At 42.5% G+C, this 21,777-nt stretch overlaps 1 protein-coding gene across 1 annotated transcript in view; it reads right to left on the reverse strand.

Moving 5' to 3' along the window:
• Window positions 1–21,777, reverse strand: part of LOC111141200 (tetratricopeptide repeat domain 23 like) — a 43,455-nt gene that overhangs the window by 13,910 nt on the left and 7,768 nt on the right. The window contains exons 4-7 of the mRNA XM_022493606.1: window positions 12,028–12,184; window positions 10,440–10,565; window positions 7,025–7,202; window positions 4,994–5,102 (exon numbers count right to left, since the gene is read on the reverse strand). Of these exons, the coding sequence (XP_022349314.1) occupies window positions 4,994–5,102; window positions 7,025–7,202; window positions 10,440–10,565; window positions 12,028–12,184 (570 nt within the window). The remainder of the gene's footprint in view (window positions 1–4,993; window positions 5,103–7,024; window positions 7,203–10,439; window positions 10,566–12,027; window positions 12,185–21,777) is intronic.

Genomic DNA, 21,777 nt, shown 5'->3' on the forward strand with positions numbered 1-21,777 from the left:
CTTTCTAGCCTCCATTATTCTGAGGGAAAATCAGCCATTAATCATATCACTGTTTCCCTGAACAGAGCTGTTTTTCCACTACTGCTTTCAAGATTTTCTTTTTGTCATTCAGCAGTTTGACTATGTGCTAGTTGTGATTCTCTCTGTGCTTATCTTACTTGGCATTGAGAATTCTGGATCTGTAGATAACAAACCCGGGAAGCTGGGGGTCATTATTTCTTCAGATAATTTGCTGCCTCATTCTGCCTTCTGAGGCTCCTATTACATGTCTGTTGATACACCAGGTGTTGTCCCACAGATCTCTTATGCTTTGTTCATTTTTCTAAATCAATACTTTTTTTCTCTGCTCTTTGGAGATCATCTCTAGTGCCGTATCTTTGAGCTATCTCATTCTCTCCTCTGCCATCTCAAATCTGATGTTGAGACCATTTAATGAATTTTCATTCAGTTGCTGTATATTACAACTCTAGAATTTCCATTTGGTTGTTTTTTTCCTAAATAGTTTATATTTCTCTGTTGAGACTTCCTATTTTCATTACATTTTCTTTTAATTTTTTGGACAGTTTCCTTTAATCCTTTGAAGATATTTTATAGCTGCTCTTAAGTCTTCGCTAAATCCAACATGTAGCCCACTCAGAGTCAAGACATATTGACTATTCTTTTTCTGGGTGTAAGCCATGGGTTGTTTTCTTTGTATGCTTCTCCTTTGTTGAAAACTGTACATTTTAGACATTATGTAGTAGCAACTACAGATTCTGATATATTTTTGTGAGTTTTTTTGTTTGGTTTGGTTTTAATGAGTTGCCTAGACTTAACTATAGTCTACCTCCTCCTATGGTGTCTGGATGTTAATGTCTTTGCTCAGATGTTTGATTTCTTTAAAGGAGACTTTATTTTTTAAGGCGGTTTTGCATTCACAGAAAAACTGAGTGGCAGGTACAGTGATTTCCCATATGTCCTTGCCCAGATACAGACAGCTGCCAAAACAATTTCTGGGTGTGTCTGTGAAGGGGTTTCTGGAAGAGATGAACAACTATGTACAACTATGTACTATGTACAACTATGTACAACTATGATACAACTATTTATCAGTATTGAGTAAAGATCTGTCCTCACCAAGTTGAAAAAAAAGGGGGGGGGGACAAAGGAAGGTGAATTTTCTTCTTCAGCTGGAAACCCATCTTCTCCTGTCTTCAAATATTGAAGCTCCTGCTTCTTAGGCCTTTGGACTCTGAGACTTACCAGTGTTCCCTTTACTCCTATTGGTTATATTTCTCTGAAGAACCCTGACTAATACAGATTTTGATACCAGGAGCAAGCTCAAAAACAAAGACATTTGTTTGCCAAAGCCATGGCTGAGTACACAATCAGCCAGCAGCAGACAGCAACACTGAGCCCCAGTTTTGGCACCATTACCTAAGGTAATTAGCCAGCTACCTGGTAACAAGCTGATTACACTGAACCATTTTCTTCTTGGTCCTTAAGCAGAAGAGATATCTACTCTGGATATAAATTTGCCTTCCCTGTATGCAATGCTTCTACCAAAACTACCATTCGTAACCCACAAATGCCTCACCCACCATCATGGTATTTTCCACACAGCATTGCTTTGGATCAAGGAACTCACTTCAGGAATGAAGGCTTCTTTGGTCATCCCACCAAAGTAAAAAATCATTACCAGGTGAGGTGGTTGTTAAAGGCAAAGAGAACACAGGATAGGTAGAACAAAAAGGTAGTTACAGCAGTTACAACCAGATGACCACTTAGAGAACTGAGGACTGTAACTGTTGTTTCCTCATTTTGTTATAAAGATGCTTGTGTGTACATATGCCCATTTAAGCAAATATCTTATTTTTCTTCTTTTATTCCCTTTTCATGTAACAGAAGACATAGTGATATTATATCACTATTTAAGTATTGTTCATTTTAATCATAGTTTTCAAGTTATGGAATATCAGAAGAGTAAACATCATTGAAGGACTTTATCTCTTCTGGGAAAGGGTAACTAGTACATATCCAGTAGTACCCAGGGTAGTTATACCATATTAGACAAAATTATATCTCTATTTGAAGATTAAGTATGTTTGAGGAGATGCTTGTAAGGATCAAGCTGACAAGGAGTGGACTTGTCATGTTTCATTTTGTGTAAACTTGACCATGCTAAGGGATCCCCAAATAGCTGATAAAACATTATTTCTGGAGTGCATCTGGGAGGGTGTCTCCAAGAGAAATCAGCATCTGAATCCATAGACTGAGTAAAGAAGATCTGCCCTCACCAGTGTGAGTGGCCATCATTCTATCCATTGAGGGTTCAAACAGAATTTAAAAAGAAACAAAAAAAGGTAGAAGGGTGAAGTCTCTCTCCCTAATCTTGAGCTGGGATGCCTATCTCCTGCCTTTGGACATCACATCCTTGTTTTAAATTCCCAGTCTGATCATTCAAATATCCCTACTATATCTGAGTCTGGTTCTGATGCTTGCTGTGTCTCTTCAAACTGTGTGCTTTTTAGGTTTCTTTTTTGTTTTGGGATGTGTCAGGGTCACCTCCCTGGCTCAGTCAGTAGAGCATGTGACTCTTGATCTTGGGGTCATGAGTTCAATCCCCACATTTAAATAAACTTAAATTTTTTTTAAAGATTTTATTTATTTTTTTGACAGAGAGAGATCACAAGTAGGCAGAAAGGCAGGCAGAGAGAAGTGGGGGCGGGGGAGGAAGCAGGCTCCCTGTTGAGCAGAGAGCCCGATGCGGGGCTCGATCCCAGGACCCTGAGATCATGACCTGAGCTGAAGGCAGAGACTTTAACCCACTGAGCCACCCAGGCACTGCTAAACTTAAAAATTTTTAAGATCAATCAAGCTGTATGTCTTTTTCTTGCCTATTGCACTGGCTAGGACATTCAGTATTATGTTAACTAAAAGAAATGAGAATGAACATCCTTGCCTTGTTCCTGAACTTATGAGCAAAAAACTCACTCTTTCACCAGTAAGCATGATGTTAGCTGTAGGTTTTTTGCACATGCCTTTTATCAGATTGAGAAAGTTCCCCTTCCATCATGAAAGGATGTTGCATTTTGTCACATGCTTCTTCTGCATCAGCTGATAAGATTATGTGCTTTTCATCTTTGGACTGTTAAAATGGTAGAGTACATTCATTCAGGTTTAAATACTGAACCAGCCTGATATTCTCAAGAAAAAAGCTCCCCTTGATCATGGTATATTATTCTTTTTTATACGTTGCTATATATTTTCTTGAGGATTTTTTGCATTTATGTGCATGAAGGTATTGCTTTATAGTTGTGTTTTCATTTTTTCTTGTAGTGTCTTTACCCAGTTTTGGTATTAGGGTACTGTTAGCCTCATTAAATGAGCTGGGAAATGTTCCCTCCTCTTTAATTTTCTGGAAAAGATTTTGTAGGATGGATGTTAATCCTTTAAATGTTAAGTAGAATTACCCAGTGACATCATATGGACATTGATATTTCTTTCTCAGAAAGTTAACTACAAATTCTTTTTTTTTAATTAAGGGCCTATTCGAGTTTTCTGTTCATCTTGGATTATGTTGTTTGTTTTCATTTTATTTGTGTTATTTTGTGACAGACACAAGTTTTAGATCTTTTTATAATTAAAGCTACCAACCTCTTTTCTAGTATAACTTCGTGTGCTCAGACAGTTCCTTTCCAGTTTTTAGTTTTAGAAATTTTGATTCCAGTATTGTGTTTCCTTCTAGATAATTTACATTTTCAGTTTTGATGTTAAAATGGGACCCATTTGGAATTTAGTGAATGATAGGAGGTGAAGATCCAAATCTTCTTTAAAGTTAAAAATTAGTATACAAGAAAATAATAAGGCAGCCTTAGAATCTCCCAACTCCAGAAGCATAAAATTTTCTTATTGGAACAAAATTTTTACTCATCAATGTTTACTCAATATTCAAATAGAGATTAATGTGTTTTAACCACAAAGACTATTTTTAAAAAATTCAAACATATAGATGGAGTACAAATACTGTTAGTATACACAAGAAAATTTTTTAAAGAAGGAAGATGATTAGCTAGAAAACACAGAATCAGAAAGTCTTCAATGAACATATATGTTAAAGAAAAGAATAACCAAAATATCAAATAACTTCTGAAAATTGAACAAAATTGTTTAATGTCATGGGGAAATATAAGAATAGAAAAAAGTAGGATGAAAAACTTTTCCTATAATTGTTTCTTTTTCATACACAACTGGAAAATAATGTACACCTAAATGGATTCCTTTGATAAGCAGAGAAAATCAACATTTTTAAATGTTCTTCACATATTCTTCAGAAATCCCAAATTCCTCCTGATGGGCCACTGAATCCATTAGCATCATTAATCTGACCCAGTCATCTCATCTGAGCAGGGCTGCAGTCCTTCCTCACCAGTTCTTTTGTGTCTTTCCCAAAGCTACGAACTTTCCACAGGATGACCTTGCCTGAGAAAGGACTACTGCCAATGGGTGAATTCATGCCTTAGTTTTCCTCCAGAACCCCCAGTACCTCACTTTTGAATATAGGTCATGAAAATTCTAGCTGCTACAAATATTCTCTCTTGTCAGCCAGAGGAAAAGAGTCAAGGAGGTTGAGAATGGAGGAGGAGGGGAGAAGGAGCCCATGTTTTTGTCTTTTATCACTGGATTTCCTCATCAACCGATATGCCACAGGTCATATTCATAGCATGTATGATCTCTCTACTCCTTATGCAGGTGAATTCTGCTGAGATTCTAAGGGAGTAAAGGAAATAGAAATCAGATGATTTTATTGGTTTTGATGTTCCAACTAATTTGTGGAGATATTGTGCCTAAATCCATGTGTAAATGATTTCATACAAAATGCATCCAGTCTAATTTTTCCACTACAGTCATGAATAGCTGATTATAACCTGTCAATATTGATAGATAGACCATTGCCAGTGTGCTTCCCTCCCAAGGGAAATGATGATAACTGCAAACTACCCCCTCCACCTACCCCTGTGTTGGGCCTCTCCAGACATGGCGTGAGCCTTGGCTAGTAATGCACTGGCCTCTGCAGTTTGGGGGCTGGCTTCAGTGAACAGAGAAACACAGATAGAATAGGCCTGGAATAGAGAAAATCATGATCAAGTAAGTACCCAAACAACAGTGTTTTACTGAGGATTTTCTAATAGCTCTCATGAAATTGCTAGTTGAGAGCTGCATGTACCCAATCATGGAGTTACAAGAGAGATGAGTTTGAATCCCAGTTACTTCCTCACTGTGAGCTGTGAGTCTTGAACAAGTAACTTCCCCTTCACACGTAGAAGAAATATACAGCTTCCATCAACTAGGGTTTGGAAAAGATTAAATGAGATAGCACATGCAAAGCGCTGGGCGTACATAGTACCATCACATGGTAAGTCCTCGATAAACATTAGCTATTATTATTTCTTATTAAGTTTCATAGCAAAATTACAATCACAACTTTAGCTCAGCCTCTCAAAGGCTCGTTATCAAAGGAAGTGCAGGGGAGTTGAACATGGATCAGAAAGCCATCCTGCCTGGGTTCCTATCACACTTCAGCCACTTATGACATTGGGCAAGTCACTAACGTCTTCAAATATAAAATAGGAATTTCGGAAATGACTCTTGCAAAAAGTTGCTGAAAAGATTAAATGAATTAATATATGTGAAGTGTTTAGAATACCACCTGGAATGTCATAAGCATGAGAGAAGTGGCGATTTTATTACTATTATCATTCATACTAAAACGGAAGGAGAAAGAAGAGAGAAACCATCTGGTCCGCTTCCACCAGCAAGACAAAAACCACCCAAGCTTCACAGTTCACAGGGTGAACACCACAAGGTATTTCAGGAGCTCCAGCGATTATCAGACAACACTATGGAGCTAAGACAGTTCAGAGCAGTTAAGAGTATAGGCTCTGAGGGCTCAGATTTCCTAAGTTCAAATCCCTACTCTCCTACTTGTTAGCCACACAACTTCAGCTGAATTAGCTATGACTCTTTCTGCTTCAGTTTCCTCACCCATAAAAAAGATAAAAATAATAATAGTGCCTCCACAGCACGGGGTTACTGCATGGACTAAACAGCTACACCCTCAAGTGCACATAGTAAAGGCTTTCCATAGGTGTTAACTATTACTTTTCGCTGGGAAACACTGATTATACGTTGTTTTGTCTATTCTGATCTGACCAATGCTTACAGAGCTGCATTCCCTAACATTTCTCCAGCGTATGATACTAGTAACTTTGGATTGTGGGATTACCTGCAATGCCTTTGCTACAATGTCAGCCTGTTTTCATATATTCCATTGAATTGTATTGGACGTGTTCTATGATACAGAAAATCAGATATTTTGATCCACTTTTGACTTTGGGAGATACCTGAAGCCACAGGCCAGATTCTCATTTGAGGAGAGAAAAGGTGAGTGCAACAAGCAGTTTCAAGGCAAGTTTCAAGTACATGATAGGTAAAAATGCCTTACACTGTTTTCATTATAATATATTCAACATTCCTTCCGGTTCTGTTTTGTTTTCCCCTGGGCATTTGTCAAATTAGTGATCTCCAAGTGAAAAACCTTTTTGTCAGTTTAAGTTTAGACTTGTTGATACAAACAGCTAGACTAGCCTAGAGGACAAATGACACCATTACACCAAAATATCACGATTTTTTTCATTTAAAAAAAAGCCCTTTGTGTTTGCTAAAGACTTAAGTTTGGTTGCCCCTATGGCTTTTTTCCCTGGAGCAGACTCACTTGGTTATCTGTTCCTAGTACCCACAGAATTGAGGGGAGGCCTGGGATGGGAAATCTGGTCTCAGATCGGGTCAAAGAGCAGATACACCCAACCTTGAGTCAGTGTTCTCTGACCCTGTTGTTTAAGGTTGAGGAAGGGCTCTTGTGGATCCGGCAGGAAATCCATCCCACCCCTTTGTTCTTCTGAGAAGCCCAAGCTTCCCTGGCCCTGAGATTAGGGCCTGGGGCCAAACACAGCCTCTAGGTTGGGGGTCCAGCCAACTTACTAACCTGCTGCAAGTACTGGATGGCCCGATCATGATTCCTCCTCAGCTGCTCAATCTGAGCGATTTCCTCATATAGACTGACCAGATCCAATGTCCTATCACCCTCAGCAGCAATAACATTGCCAATTGCCTTTTCAAAGTATGCCAGAGCGAGGTTCAATCTGTGGATGGCCAAGGAGGCCCTATAAGAGGGACAAAGATCAAAGTCAGAAAGTTGTCCAGACACAAAAGGAACTGATTCTAAGAACAAAACAATTTGGCCTTCATAGGCCAATCATATCAGTGGCTAGCTAAAAATCCAGTCTTGCAGAAACAAACTCCTATTAACCTGCATTTCACCAACCAGATTCCACTGACTACCATTCGCTTCCATTCATATAGCATGCTGTAGTCTAATTTTATAAAAAAAAAAAACAAATGGAAAAAATGGCTTCCAGCAATTCACAAAGGTGGGATAATTTACTCATAAACACAGATTTTCTAGAATCAAAATAAAATTTTATTACTTCTGGCTCCCTCTCTTTCAAACCAATGCAAAATTAATGCTTTGTCTTGTTTGATTTAGTTTAGTTTAGTCCTCCTCAGTTAAAAATGAGAAAGGAAAGAGAAAACAACATAAATATCCCTTCCAAAAGGTAGTGGTTAAATAAATTATGACATGTGATACAATAAAATACTTCAGACTTTAAAAATCATGCCTCTTTTTTAGACTAAGTAATATGGGCAAAAATTAAGCGTGCTAAGTTAAAAAAAAAGTGATATGACTATACTAGAAATTGACCTTGATATATCTTTCTATCTATATACCTATCTTTAACTAAAATGTATATCTATCTATATCTATATCTAACTAAAATGCCCATAGTAGTTATGTTTAGGGGGTGAAAATAAAACTAACTTTTATTTTCTTCTTCATAACTGTATTTTCAAAGCTTCCAAAACAAAATAGAATTTTTTAAAATGAGAATAAAATAGCATTCCATTCAGGTTTATCCCTCTAGACACAGTAAGATACAAGGAGAACATGGTAGTTCAAAGCTGTTTCTCACAAGTTATTGGCTTAACAGTCAAACTCCAATAGCCTATATTTTCTTCCAAATAAAACAAGGGTTGAGGTCTATCCCGATGGGGCTTTTTCCGTAGACCTACATCGTTGGAAACACATCATAGAGTATTTGTGTGGTTTCCTTTATTCACAGAACTATGTGTTAGATCTGTGGGAAAGAACTACAAGACACTTACCCTTATCTGCTAAAACTCTGACCTAATAGTCATATTTTTTCAATCTTAGGTATTGGTGTATCCCAACAATCTGTACAGTTCTAGGGTGATAGTTTAGGGGTGAATATGATTTGAACTCATTCACATTTAGAGGGTGTTTGAAATTGAGAACCAGGCAGATCCACACTCAGACCCTAAACAGGGCCCTGAAGTAAAGACATTGGATACCAAAGATTACAGGTGGGGAGTTCTTAAAGTATGTCCGTATTCAAATGGAGATGCAAGAAACCCAGCTGAAAGAACTCTGGAGTGACAGTGACAACTGTGGATTGATCAAGTTCTTTTAAAAAGGGCCGTTTTGAAGATTATGATTCTAACTTTGGAGGAACTATGGTGATGAGCAGTGACTGGCAGTGGAAGGAATCACATGTAAAAACTCCTTAAATAAAAATTTATTGGCTTTAAAAAAAAAAACAAATAAAACAAGGCTAAGAATACCCAAATTACATGGTTGTTGTGAAGATTAGGTTAAAATTTATACATGAAATCACTTAACACATAGCGGATACACAATCAATATTCCTCCCCCTCACCTCTTACTTCCATCTTTGTATTTCCAAATTGAAAAAAGAATCTGTGTGTATAAAATTATTTTAGATAAGGCATTCTGCAATTTACAATTTAATCATCAAAAGAGTACTGGCCTGTTATCTGATAATTCTTTACCAAAATATTTGATGAATCAGACCACTATCTCTTGACCATAAGAGCATAAGTTACAGAATGAAAACGCCTCTCGCCAAGTTGTAAGGAGATATTAGCCAAGATGTCTGGCCTGTATAGTCACACTTTATTTTCCCTACCTTTAAAATGAGAAAAGGGATTTACTACATATTTGTTCACTCTAAAACATAATTAGATGCGGTACAGAAGGTAAGCTATGGATTCATATGCCCCATCTACATGCCATCTCCTCTATTTACTCTTTCTGTGCCTTAATTTTCTTATCTGTGAAATGAAAATAAAAATATCTACCTCATAGGCTTATAGTAGAGGATTGAAGTAAATAAATTATGTGAAGCACTTAGACTAGTGTCTTGGATACAGTTATACCTAGTAAATGTTCCAACACTTAGAACAGCGCAAGTACAAAATAGATGCTAGGTAAATATCGCAGAATGAATGAATGAACTATGCACTAGAATTTACTCTGAAAAAGGAACACGGCTATCTTTCCCATGAAGCACAAAAACCTTAGCCACTGACCCATGTGATAGCAGCAGACATTCACTACACTCTAATTTATGGCCTTGTGGACTTACATCCCTTGTTAGATTAGCTCTGGGCATTCCAACACCTCCCCTCCATTTCCCATTTGATTTCTAGATTCATGGTTAGAGCAGGCAGACGTGACTCATGTATTTCACTTACTTAACCTTTAGTTACCTTCCCTACCACGCCAAGTGCTTACAGTTTTGGAAACAGATTGCTTTCAAGGGTGTGAAGATATTTTTGAAATCTAGGGAATAGTAAGCCTTTTAGTCTTTTCTTCTGATAATCTGATGGGCCCACTCTCATATGTAAATATCATGATTCTCTCTGAGGATACCTAACTCAGCTGCAAAACAGCTAAGTCTGGTTCTGACTTAAACAAATCCCATGTACTTGATTTCCATATGGAACAGAACTTTCCTTAAAAATGCACATGCTGTGCCTAGCTTCCGTGGGCCTCCAATAAACAGCCTTCATGAAGTGTTCCTTCCTCGTCTTTTAAGATATCATACTTAATGACAAATGTGGGTGGCAATTCAGAAAAAGATACAATTTGACAATAAGTGTGAGAGGCAGCATAAGGGCTAGGAGTCCCTCAGTTCAGACCATGGGTCCAACACTTAAAGCTCATCACCGTGGATGGTATGTTTGCTCTCAGCCTGGCTTTCCCTGCCCTCTGTCTACTGAGATCGTGACTGTGCCGGATGGGACCTCAGTGGTGTTTTAGGATTAAAGGGCACTGCCCGCAAAGCTCGGATCGTGGGGTGTACTTTTGAGAAACACAAGCCTCTTTTACCATCATGTGAGGCTCTGGGGTTTTTTTCATCCTGAGTATTTTTCTCCCATTCTGTAGAGAACACACGGAACCATCATGCAGTTCCAGGCCTCCTTCACAAAGCCCAAGTATCTCAAAGCCCAGATCTTACCTGCCCAAAGCAATGGTCAGGTCTTTCTCCGAGACTTGGGATTTGCGAACACCTCCCTTAAATAATTCTTTCAGCTCCTCCATGTTTCTCTCTGCCTTCTGCAGGTTGAGATAAGCCTCTCTGCCAGTGACACAGTCAAGGAAATGGCCAGGCACACCAGCTCCCCCACTGCCAGGGACAGCAGGTGATAAGCAAATAAAAGGGCCCTTTGGGAAAACAAAGCAGAATTTGAAAATGGGCACTTTACTGTGTTCTTTATTTCCCTTATGTGTATGTCGTCAAGAATTCTTTAGAAAACAAACAGAGCCCCAGGTTTCCCCTGCTGTAGCCTGAATCCAGCGCTGGGGTGGGTGGTGAGCATGGGAGGTGTGAACAGAAACTGCACCCTTGGCTATGTTTCCTGTGCAGGCGTCCACCGCAGGCAAGAGCCACGCAGTTTTCCCGCGTTGGTTCCTATGAATGATAAAAGAGAGGAACGAAGTCTGCTGAAAGGGACTTTCTGGATCATTTAGAAAGTCCAAGCAAAGCAGGTTTTTGGCAAGAAGCAAACAGCAGGAAATCCCCTCAATTCCCAAACATCCTTCTATTTCCTGCATTTTCAATAGCCCCTTCTAAGGGCATAACAGAGGAAGGCCAGAGATCAGTTTTTGCAAGCTGAGTATCAAGACCAAAAGAGTAGAGAGACAGGGATGTGTAAAAAGGAGAGGCCAGGGACACACGGTCTCAAAGACGACTCATGATTAATTTTTTTTTAATAAGGAATGTTTTATAAATGTGTGTGGCACCCCCCCACAGAGGCCACGCTCATCTCTGTACCGCTCCAACTGTGGTTTACATGAACATGAAATGCCCTTAACAGTTCTCAAGGAGAGATGGTACCAAAAGGCTGTCAAAAATCACAAGCTTTTGGCAGAGTAATAGTTTTGCCCTGGGATATAGAGAGCTTTTTTTTTTTTTTGGCTATTTTGCTTGGCCTCCAGCTTCACGGGTAGTATTCTTGACAGCATTTCAGAAAAACAAAAATGATCAAGAGTCCATTAAATCAGAGGTTTCTGGCGCATGTTACAATCACCTGGGGGACTTTTTAAAAATTTCAATAAACGGATGCACCCCAGACCTCCTAAGTCACAACCTCTGGGGTGCGACCAAACAGCAATACTTTTTAAAGCTCCTCAGGGGATCCAGGGGATTGCATGACCCGCAGTGCTGTAAATTACCACCCATTCTCCCTCTTCCTGACATTCCTCCCACCACCATCGCCTGCGTCTTCACTGCCAACACTGATCCTCTTGGTGCTCAATGAAAGGTAGGACAGATGCTGAAAACTTTTCACCTGGCTAGGGGATGTGTCACCAGTGAGATCCCTCCCATGGCTCAACTCCAAGTTCACATGAACAGACAGAGGAGGGACATCCCTACCTATCTGGATGGAGATGAGAGGCTAGCGAGGGAGGCGGCAGCTGGCTGTTGGGACAGAGCCATGGAGCCTGGTTCGATCTCCCCGACTCCTGTGTGAGACAGCCCGTCTGGCAGGCGCAGGAGGCACCAGGCCTCGATCACCAGACCCCCACTAGTAAAGGAAGGATATCGGTTCTGCAGGAGCCAGGCCACCCCCAGGGTGTAGTACAGCATGACCAGAGCGTCCAGGATCTCCTTCTTCTCCTTGTTTGAGGTCGTGCTGTCCTTCCAGGTCAGCAGCGTGTTCTTGGCGGACTCAGCGTGTTTCTTGGCCTGAGCTGGGAGGCCTGGGGGAGTTGGAGGGTGGGTGGCAAGACGAAAAACATGAAAAAGGCATGTTTCAGTCAAAGACCTTTCTGGGAAGAAATAGGTGGGTAGTGTGGTTGGCATATGGTCCAGAGTACTCGTTTCCAGAGCTGGCGGTGCATCAGAATCATCTGGAATACTGGTAGAGAATATAGATTCCTGGGTCCCACCCCAGACCTACTGAGTTGGAATCTTTAGAGAAAGGAAGTCCAGGAATCTATATTTTTAATTAATTCCACACGTGCTTCTTAAGCAGCCATCACAGCATGAATCTGTGGGCCTCTGTTTGGAAATCACTGATCGAGACAGGAGTAGAAGCTGAGTGTCCTGTTCCCAGTTCTGCCCCTAATGCCATGTGACCTTTTCAACCCACAAAGCTTCTCCATCCTCCAAATGTAAAATGACAGTAATTATAGAAGCTGCTCCTTTACCAAATACCTGGAGATGGTCCAGAAACAAACTAGGTTATGCCACAGAGTGTTTGCTATGCTTTGAGCTTTCTGGAAAAGGCATTCTAAAAATACAAGGGCTTATGAATACAATTACTTCCATCTGGGGATTTTTTTGAATCCAAGATGAGGCTGGTTATACTAATTGGTCACACACATACACGCACACGCACAGAATCCAATTCCTGAATGCAGTGAGGCCTCTTGCTAAGAAGACAAAGGGAATGCCAAACTCCAGCCAGACAGAACTTTCAGTATGCTTCCCCTTGTTTCCTTACTAGAGGCTGGAGTTTCTGGGCACCCACTGGAATTGCTGTTTGTCCAGTTGGCTGACAGAGGTAGACTTGACAACACTCAATTTCTAGACCTCATTCTTCATCTTCCAACTTAGCTTATGTCCAGGGATCCCTGATGGGACAAGAGAAAGCCTGGAGAAAAGAGGAAGGTCAGCCGAGAGCTCATGATCCTAGGAGTTCTCCACTCCACTGCAGACAGGCATGGCTGGTGTTCCCATTCAGCTCTCCTCTCTGCAGGCTAGTAAACATGTTCAGTCCTATCAGGGAGACCCACTGTGCCCCTAATTCCCACTTCACACTCCCAGCCCTCAGTCTGTTCTTCCTTCAGCCGTTGGAGCCTGGTTTCTCAGTGCAGGTATGGTCAATGGCCATCAAGATGACTTGAAGTCTTCAGGCCTGCAGCCCTCATACATTACAGATGTGCAGGAGCTCCTTAACGAGCTGCCACAAGGGCCGGGGTGGGGAGGGGGAGGTGGAAGGAAGAATAGAGCTTCCCTGGGAGAGGCCTACAAATGACCTGAAAGCCAGGAAGTCACTGTAGAACACTCAGACATGCCTGTCCATAGGTCTTAACTCAAGAGAAAAATGCAGGTCTGTGGCAAAAGAGAGGGCTGTGCCCCAAGTTACCAGGTAACAGCAGCCCTCAGACTGCCCTGCACATCAAAAACACCCTTCTAAAATGCCGATTCCTGGGCCTTGCTTCCCGCTGTGATTCACGGGTTCTGAGGTGAGAACGGAGGATTCACATTCCTAACCACCATTCTAGGGGATGACGTGATGCGGGCTGTCTAAGGACCACATGTGGAGAAGCATTCGGTAAAATCTTTATACAAGAGGAAGGTCTCATCTTATTTTTGAAGAGCAGGTAGTTTGACTGATGGAGAAGGATGAGGAAGGATGCCCACTTGGGGTAATCAGTCTGAGGCCATAAAGACAGAATAAGCAAAAACCCTGTGTGGCATGCGCACACACACACATACACACTGGTGGGATGGAGCGGGGTTTGTAGGAGTGTCAAGGCATAAGGAGACCAGCCTGACTGAAGGAGAGGTTTACATGTAAAGACGCATAAAGTTAGAATTGGATGGGTCAAATGGAGTCTTGGGGGTGCCTGGGTGGCTTGGTCAGTTAAACGTCTGCCTTCAATTCAGGTCATGATCTTGGGGTTCTGGGATGCAGCCCTGTGCAGGGCTCCCTGCTCAGCAGGGAGGAACTGCTTTTCCTTCTCCCTCTGCCGCCCCCGCCGACTCCCAGCTCATGCTCTCTTTCTCTCTCTCAAATGAATAAATAAAATCTTTAAAAATAAAATAAGATGGAGTCCTGGATACCAAAGGAGGAGGTTGGATTTATAGGTCTTGAGGAAGGGAGCAGCAACTGAAGTTGCCAAGGACATCAGACCAAGAAAATAAGACAGGAAACTGAGAAATCTGACTTTTTAGCCAATAGGCTATTTCCTACAACTAGGTGGGTCCTGGGAGTGTGTCAGAAAGAAGTGCAGGAGTCCAATCTAGATGCTCCCCTCAGTCTGTAGGAAGGAGAAAAGTGAAACTGGTTGAGCCACTGAAAATCACCCCTGCCTGAGTCAGCACAATTTTGCTTCTGGGCTCCTGAGTGGAAAACAAATGAGAAAGCTGTCCTGAGGCTTTGCCAGTCTGCCTACCATGTACCCCCCAAGTGCCCAGTGCTGGGCTGGGAGACCCCCCAGCGGAACACTTCTACCCTAAGCTCAGCAGCTAATGAATTATAGGGTTCCTTGTCTCTGCTTTATCACGCCCCACACTTTGGTCCTTCCGGTGAAAAAGCTGAGCTGGTGACCCCTGGGCTTAAGCAAACTGAACTAGGCTCTCGACTAAAAATGGCTCATTAAACTTCAAAGTCAGCCCTAAGGGAAAAAAGTCATTCCACTAACGCTCCCAGAATCCACTCTTGTCTTCAAAGTGGGGGCAAGTAGCCCCTTACAGCACGCAAGATGCCGGAATGGTGTAGGAAAGAAAAGACAAACATTTCAATTTTTATCTTCTATTTTCATGAATAGTTATAATATTACATAATAGATTAGTACCACTGACATAATTTATAATAAATGCACATTTATGGAGTTTGCTCAAATTATCTGAAGTGACGAGGGAGCTAATTCTCAAGGGTTTAGAGATCACTGCTCTGGACAATGTTTCCCAACCTTTACAAGTATGAAAGAGCTCTTTTTTATGTTTCAAAAAACTCCTTACTTTGTGATATTTTTATGGCATTTCCTACATGAGAAAACTCATGAGGACGAAAGTAGTGTGAATCAATATCAATAATCATTTGAAATAGATTTGCAAGAACATGCTCTTCTCATGTAAGGATAACACTGCAAATATGTATACACACGAGTCTCACGCTAACTGTCTCTAGAAGAAGCTCATAGATCTGTGCTCTCATTCCCTAACTCCGAGTCCCACTTCCCCAGCTCCAGTGTCAACTTGGAGAGACCAAGTCATTTCCCTTGACTTGCCCTTCTCCCAAGCCAAGGACACCTTCTCCTAGCACCAAGAGTACACAAGCGCAGAGGTCAAAATCAGGCCCTAGTCTGGATGTCTGGAGCCTGAGGTTCAGAAATGACAGGGCTGAACTGGAAACTGGGCCCTGGTATCATCCACCAAACATATCAAATCATTTTGCTTTAGTTTGAGATATGATCCCACCACTGACATCTGTCGCTCTGACTCAGGCCGGAAAGAATCTGCTCGGAGATACCCACCCAGTCTTTGGAGATGCTGCTGTCACCTTTGATCGTCAACTATATTTAAGAAGTTCACATAGACAGCGATTAAAAGCAGGGCCTAGAGCCTGATTTCCCAGATACCAATCTTGCCTTAGCTGCTTCCTACCTGTGGCCTTGAGCAAGTTACTTCATCTATCCGTGCTACCGTTTAGTCGCCAGTACAATGGTAATGAAAATACTTTCTTCCCTGTAGGTTGTTGGTAAGGATTAATTTAATTAATTCATGAAAATTAATTTGTGAGAATTCAGGCACACAGGAATGAAATGAGTTTGAGTAAATATCAGCCATCACGATCATTATCATCATTATTACTACTGCTACTACCACCACTAGGGTCCATTTTCTTAAGCAATTTATTATATTTGCCCTGACTCCAGACCTTTGTCATCGAGCTGCTTACAGAATCTCCACAAAAGGCTGAGTTCTCAAATACAACCTCCTTGCTGGCAAGCATGAATGGTTTCCTGCCGGTCAGATCACCTAGGTCTAATCATTCCCTGTTATTCCTGCACCAATTTTGTCCTTTTCAACCAAGTGGACAGAGAACATAGGATTCTTACGCTTTTGCAACACTTAGAATAGAGCCCAGGATCCCTAGAAAGTTCCCAGTAATAACAGGCTGACTCATTTATTGCTTCATTAATAATAAGCCACAGACCAGGAGACTGCTAGTCCGTGTCACTATTCTGTTCTTCCTGGACTCTTGGACAACAGTTCAGCACAAGGTGACAAAACACCCTATTTTTTCTGTAGCTGCCCTTGCTCAGCCACTGAAGCACTGGGCTCATTCGGGCCACCACCACCGTGTCCCACTTCCGGTGCCTTCCTCTAGTTCGCCAACCAGCAAGCAGACTTTACGCCCAGCTTTGCAAAGGCCCCGTGTTCTCTTGTGTTATTGACTCCTGAACCCCGTTCCAACAATTGCTCTATTTCTTAAAACTGCCAAACTTTCTCTTGAAAGGGCTCCTTCTTCACTCCTGAAACTGTCTCAGTCTCTCTGTCTTCTAAAATTATCTTCACATGACTTTTCTGTCTTCACTAGTGACCCTATTTTCCCTCATTCTTTTCAATACATAGTAAGTAGCACACGTAGTCTGGCCTCCTGGCCTCAGCTCTCTTCCTTCACGCCTGGGATCAGGCTTCTGCTCCCTCCACTCCGCACAAACGCTTCCGCTGAGGCCCCCAGAGACCTCCTACTAAATACACTCAGTCACAGTTTCTCAGTCAGATGCCCTGACCTGTTTGGCTTCTCCTCTTGGCTCCAACGACACTACACCCACTCAGTTCTCCTTTCTGAACCTTCTCTCATTGCTTCTTTGCTAACTCTTTCCGAGGGTTCTTTGTTCCCTTCTCCAAGGGTCTGTCTTTCTGTTTCTTCCTTTTCTCCTCTCTTTCCCTCTCAGAAGTTCTAACAATCCCTAGCATGTCCACCTTAGCCTCCACGCTTGTAATTTTCCATTTTCCCTCCCCAGTTCTGCTCTCAAATATTCCTCCATGCTTGTGACACTCCTCCTAGTCCCAAAGTTCTAGTCCCAAATTTCCAAGCACAGAGTAAAAACGTGCTAGTGGATTTCTCTATTGCAATTCAAAATCACCAAAACCCGCACCTGCCATTCCTCTCCCCCGTGCCCTCCCACCTTCCTGACCAGTGTCTCTATGGCACCCGCAGGGGCCTGACCTTCATGGTCATTGTTGGTCCTCACTTCTCCTCAACCTCAAATCGAACATCAGGTCCTGCCAATTCTTCCTTCACAGTCTTTTTTATAAAACGTTATTTGTAAATAGGTAATACATTTCCATGGTTCAAAACTTAAAATTATATAAGGTCAATGTTGAAAGGTGTCCTCTCTTGTTCCCTTTCACTGAAAGGCCCCACTAGGTAACTGGTTTTTGCTTCTGTCTTATGTATCCTTCAGTGTTTCTTTATGTCAATATAAACATAGATTCTCTCCCCTTCTTTCTTACATAAAATAAGGCATATTAAACCCCACACTGTGTTGTACATTCTCTTTTGCCTGACGATGCATTCCGGAGGTTTCCCCCTCCGTATATGGCGCTTTCCCATGCCCTTGTTAAAGCTGCATAAAATCTGCTGTGGGTTATTAGTCCTCTGGTGATGGGGACAGTGGTCATAAACAATGCTGCAAAGAATGATTTTATCCTGGTTATTTTGTAAGTGTGTACTTAAGAAAAACCCCCAGAAAGATAAAGGATGAACGTATCTGTCCTTCGGAGATGCTTAAATCCTGAGCTTCGGAGCGCCTGGGTGGCTCAGTGGGTTAAAGCCTCTGCCTTCAGCTCAGGTCGTGATCCCAGAGTCCTGGGATCGAGCCCCACATCGGGCTCTCTGCTTAGCAGGGAGCCTGCTTCTCTCTCTCTCTCTCTCTCTGCCTGCTTCTCTGCCTACTTGTGATCTCTGTCTGTTAAATAAATAAAAAAAATCTTAAAAAAAAAATTAAATCCTGAGCTTCTCACTCATTCCATTTGTCACCAGCCGTGTTACATCTAGATCACCAGATAGCTTCCCTTCCGGCTATAGTTGCAAATTAACCTTTCTGAAAGCACCCTTGGATATACTCATCTGTCTGCTGGAAAATCTCCAGTCAACCTCCTTGCCTACCAAATAAATCACAAACTGCTTAGCTTGTATGTAAAGACCCACCATGGTCTGCCAACCTACCCTCCTTTCCGGGTTCCTCTTAAGAGTCCTGCCCTTGGCCAGACAGCCCACCCATTGCTTTCTAGATACGCATTGTACTCTCATCCCTCCAGGCCTTGTTCTTCACCAGAGGTGCTCACCCCTTCTGTCTACCCAAACCCTGCTCCTTCTTTAAAGGCCTTCTTGAATGGCACTTCCCTCCTGAGTCTATCACTTGCCACCTCAGCCAGAAAAAATTCCACCCAACTTCCGAAATGCCCTGTATTTAAATCAATCACATGGCATTTGCCGCATGGTGCCTTCTGTCTGTATGTAGTTCATCTCCCACCCGAGGCTGTGACTTCTCTGAAGGCAAAGACTGTGCCTCTGTACGCTGTATTTCCCAAAGTCCCTCAGTAAAACTCACTGGAAGACTGTTTATTGAGAGAAAGCAGCCTTTTGGCTTGACTCCCACTCCCCAGGGGTGGCAGAGGCTCACAAGGAAATGAGGCAAGAAGGTCTGGTGGCCACAAAACACACATATGCACGAGGCGGCAGCAACACGCACAGGCGTACCCATCCGCCTACGCGTACCCATCCGCCTACGCAGAAGGCCGGCTCCTAAGTTCTGCCCGTTTTAAAGCAGCTGAGGATCAATGACAAAAAAATTAAGTGGAATTCGGCAAGCACTTCATCCCTCGTGGAGGTTTGGATTTTTCAAAGCTTGGGTTGTTTTATTCTATGGACCAAAGACTTTAAAAAAAACTTACAGGGAAAGACTGGATAAGTCTTCTAACTGAAATACGAGGTTTCCCTTACCTGTGAAGCATAAGGAATAACACGGAGGACATTGGGAGATGGAGAGAAGTGAGTTGGGGGAAATTGGAGGGAGAGACAAACCACGAGAGACTATGGACTCTGATAAACAAACTGAGGGTTTTAGAGGGGAGGGGAGTGGGGGGATGGGTGAGCCTGGTGGTGGGTATTAAGGAGGGCACGATTGCTTGGAGGATTAGGTGTTATACATAAACAATGAATCTTGGAACACTACATCAAAAACTAATGATGTACTGTATGGTGACTAACCTAATACAATAAAAACTGAAAATAAAAACAACAGAGAAATCCTAAAAAAAAAAAAAAATCAAATAAATAAAGAGGTTATTCTCAAGAAAAGGTCATGATCATCATCTATTCTCGAAAAACTCTACGTTAGGTTTCAGAAAGTCTAGAATCAGGGGCACCTGGCTGGCTCAGTTATTAAGCATCTGCCTTCAGCTGAGGTCATGGTCCCAGAGCCTAGTGATCGAGCCCCACATCGGGCTCCCTGCTCAATGCGGAGCCTGCTTCTCCCTCTCCTTAGGCCATTCCTCTGGCTTGTGCTCTCTCTCTCTCTCTCTCTACCTCTCTGTCAAATAAATAAATAAAAATCTTTAAAAAAATAAAGTTACTTCACTTCCTCAAAAAAAAATTTATTTCACAAGAATCCAGGGGTATTGTGGGGTGCCTGGGTGGCTCAGTTGGTTAAACGACTGCCTTCAGCTCAGATCATGATCCTGGAGTCCCAGGATCAAGTCCCCCATCGGGCTCCCAGCTCCATGGGGAGTCTGCTTCTCCTTCTGACCTCTCCCCTTTCATGCTCTCTCGCTCTCAAATAAATAAATTTCTTAAAAAAAAAAAAAAAAGAAAAGAAAAACAAGAATCCAGGGGTATCTCTTTGTACAAAACTTTAAATATGAGAAAAAAAACTAAAAAAAAAACCAAAAAACACAGTGGGTCACCTGAGTGGCTTAGAGTCCTGGGATCAAGCCCACAGCTCCCTGCTCAGTGGGGAGCCTGCTTCTCCCTCTCTCTCTGCCTGCTGCTCCCCCTACTTGTGTTCTCTCTCTGTGTCAAATAAAGTAAAATCTTTAAAAAACAAAACAAAACAAAAAAACCTTCGTACTCTATATTACTCGTACAGCAATGTCTGTATCATAAAAAAGAAAGAAAGAAAGTCTGGATCCAAGGGGGATACCGTTCTATTATGTAGGTGGTGCTGTCTCATGAGGACGTTGTTTCTCCCATCTAGAAAAAACAAATCTTCCTGTAAAAGGAAAACTTTTTTCCCCCTCCAACATACCACCCAAATGTGGTTCTCCATTTGTGTGGCAGGAACAACTGTGACTCAGGGAGAAGAGGATGGTGTTCTCATCATCTTCTGTGCTATGACCTGATCGCCTATCTTGATCCAACTTGGAATCTAATTGGAAAAGTAAAACTCGGAGTCCGGGTGTGATTGTTCATGGAATGGACTGATTTCAGAAGATGAGGGCCAACCTACCATGCCACTTCCTTCCACAGACCTACCATAATCATCTCTCCAAACACAGGGAGGCAGCCTCTGGCCCGGCCCAGGTTCAGGCAGATGTCCCCCTCAAACAGTGGTGGTGCCCTCCTCTCCAGTTCAAGCTGCCATCACTGCAAGGCTCAAGTTAAGCAAAAATCCCCTAGACAGTCTCGCTGAATCTGGGCTCTCCGGGGGCCGAAGGAGTATACTTGTCTGTGCCAAATCAAGTAGCCATGATTTGCCAACTGCCAAACCCACGGGTCTCCCTTCAGCCTTCACGTCATCTGACCTCTCTCTGAAACTGCTGGAATCACATTGCACTTCTTTTTGAAATCCTTTCTCTCCCCTTGGCTGTCCTGACACAGCCCCTCCCGATTCTCCTATTTCCTTTGCTGGCTCTGCTTCCACGGGCTGCCTGATGCTCTCATTCTCCCCTCTTCCCTCCTCTGCCCTCTTTCCCTCTCTTTCTACTTTTTCTGATCAAGAGCATCTACTGCTGTAGCCTCAGCTTGCCCTGTGTATGTAGATCCTCCCAAACCAGCCGCCTTCCCGAGCTCGGGCTCCACTTCCCACCTGGCTGCTGAGTATCTCACTGTGACGCTCGTGGCCACCTCCCACAGGCAATGATCCGGCCTGTCTTCTGAGCCAAACTCAGCAGCTTCTCCTCCCTTCCCCCATCAGCCTGCTCTTCCTCTTAGTTCCCTATTTCAGCTACCCTTCCAGGTCATGCCCTATTCAATTCAGCCCTTCCCTCAGCTTCTCACTCCGTACTCTACTACAGGTCACCAGTTCTGTGTGTCATTTCTGCCACATTCCAACCGCCATGGCCAATGCCCTCAGTGTCTCTTGTCTGACAGGATAATGGCCTGAGTGCTCGGCACCTTTAGTCTTTCTATCAGTCCGACCCGTCCTCCTGAGTTTCTCACTTCACAACATCAGAGTACGTCACCACCTCACTCAAAACCTTCTAATAACTCCCGAAATTCCTTGATACCTGGGCCCAGATTAACCTTCCAATCCTATTACCAGGCAAGACCAGTCTGTCCTGAGGTGCCTTCTGTCCAACCCTAACCTCACGGGTCCAAAGGGAAACT

This window comes from Enhydra lutris, unplaced genomic scaffold (genome assembly GCF_002288905.1).
Source record: "Enhydra lutris kenyoni isolate GAN:26980312 unplaced genomic scaffold, ASM228890v2 scaffoldscaffold5, whole genome shotgun sequence".
Taxonomy (NCBI): Eukaryota; Metazoa; Chordata; class Mammalia; order Carnivora; family Mustelidae; genus Enhydra; species Enhydra lutris.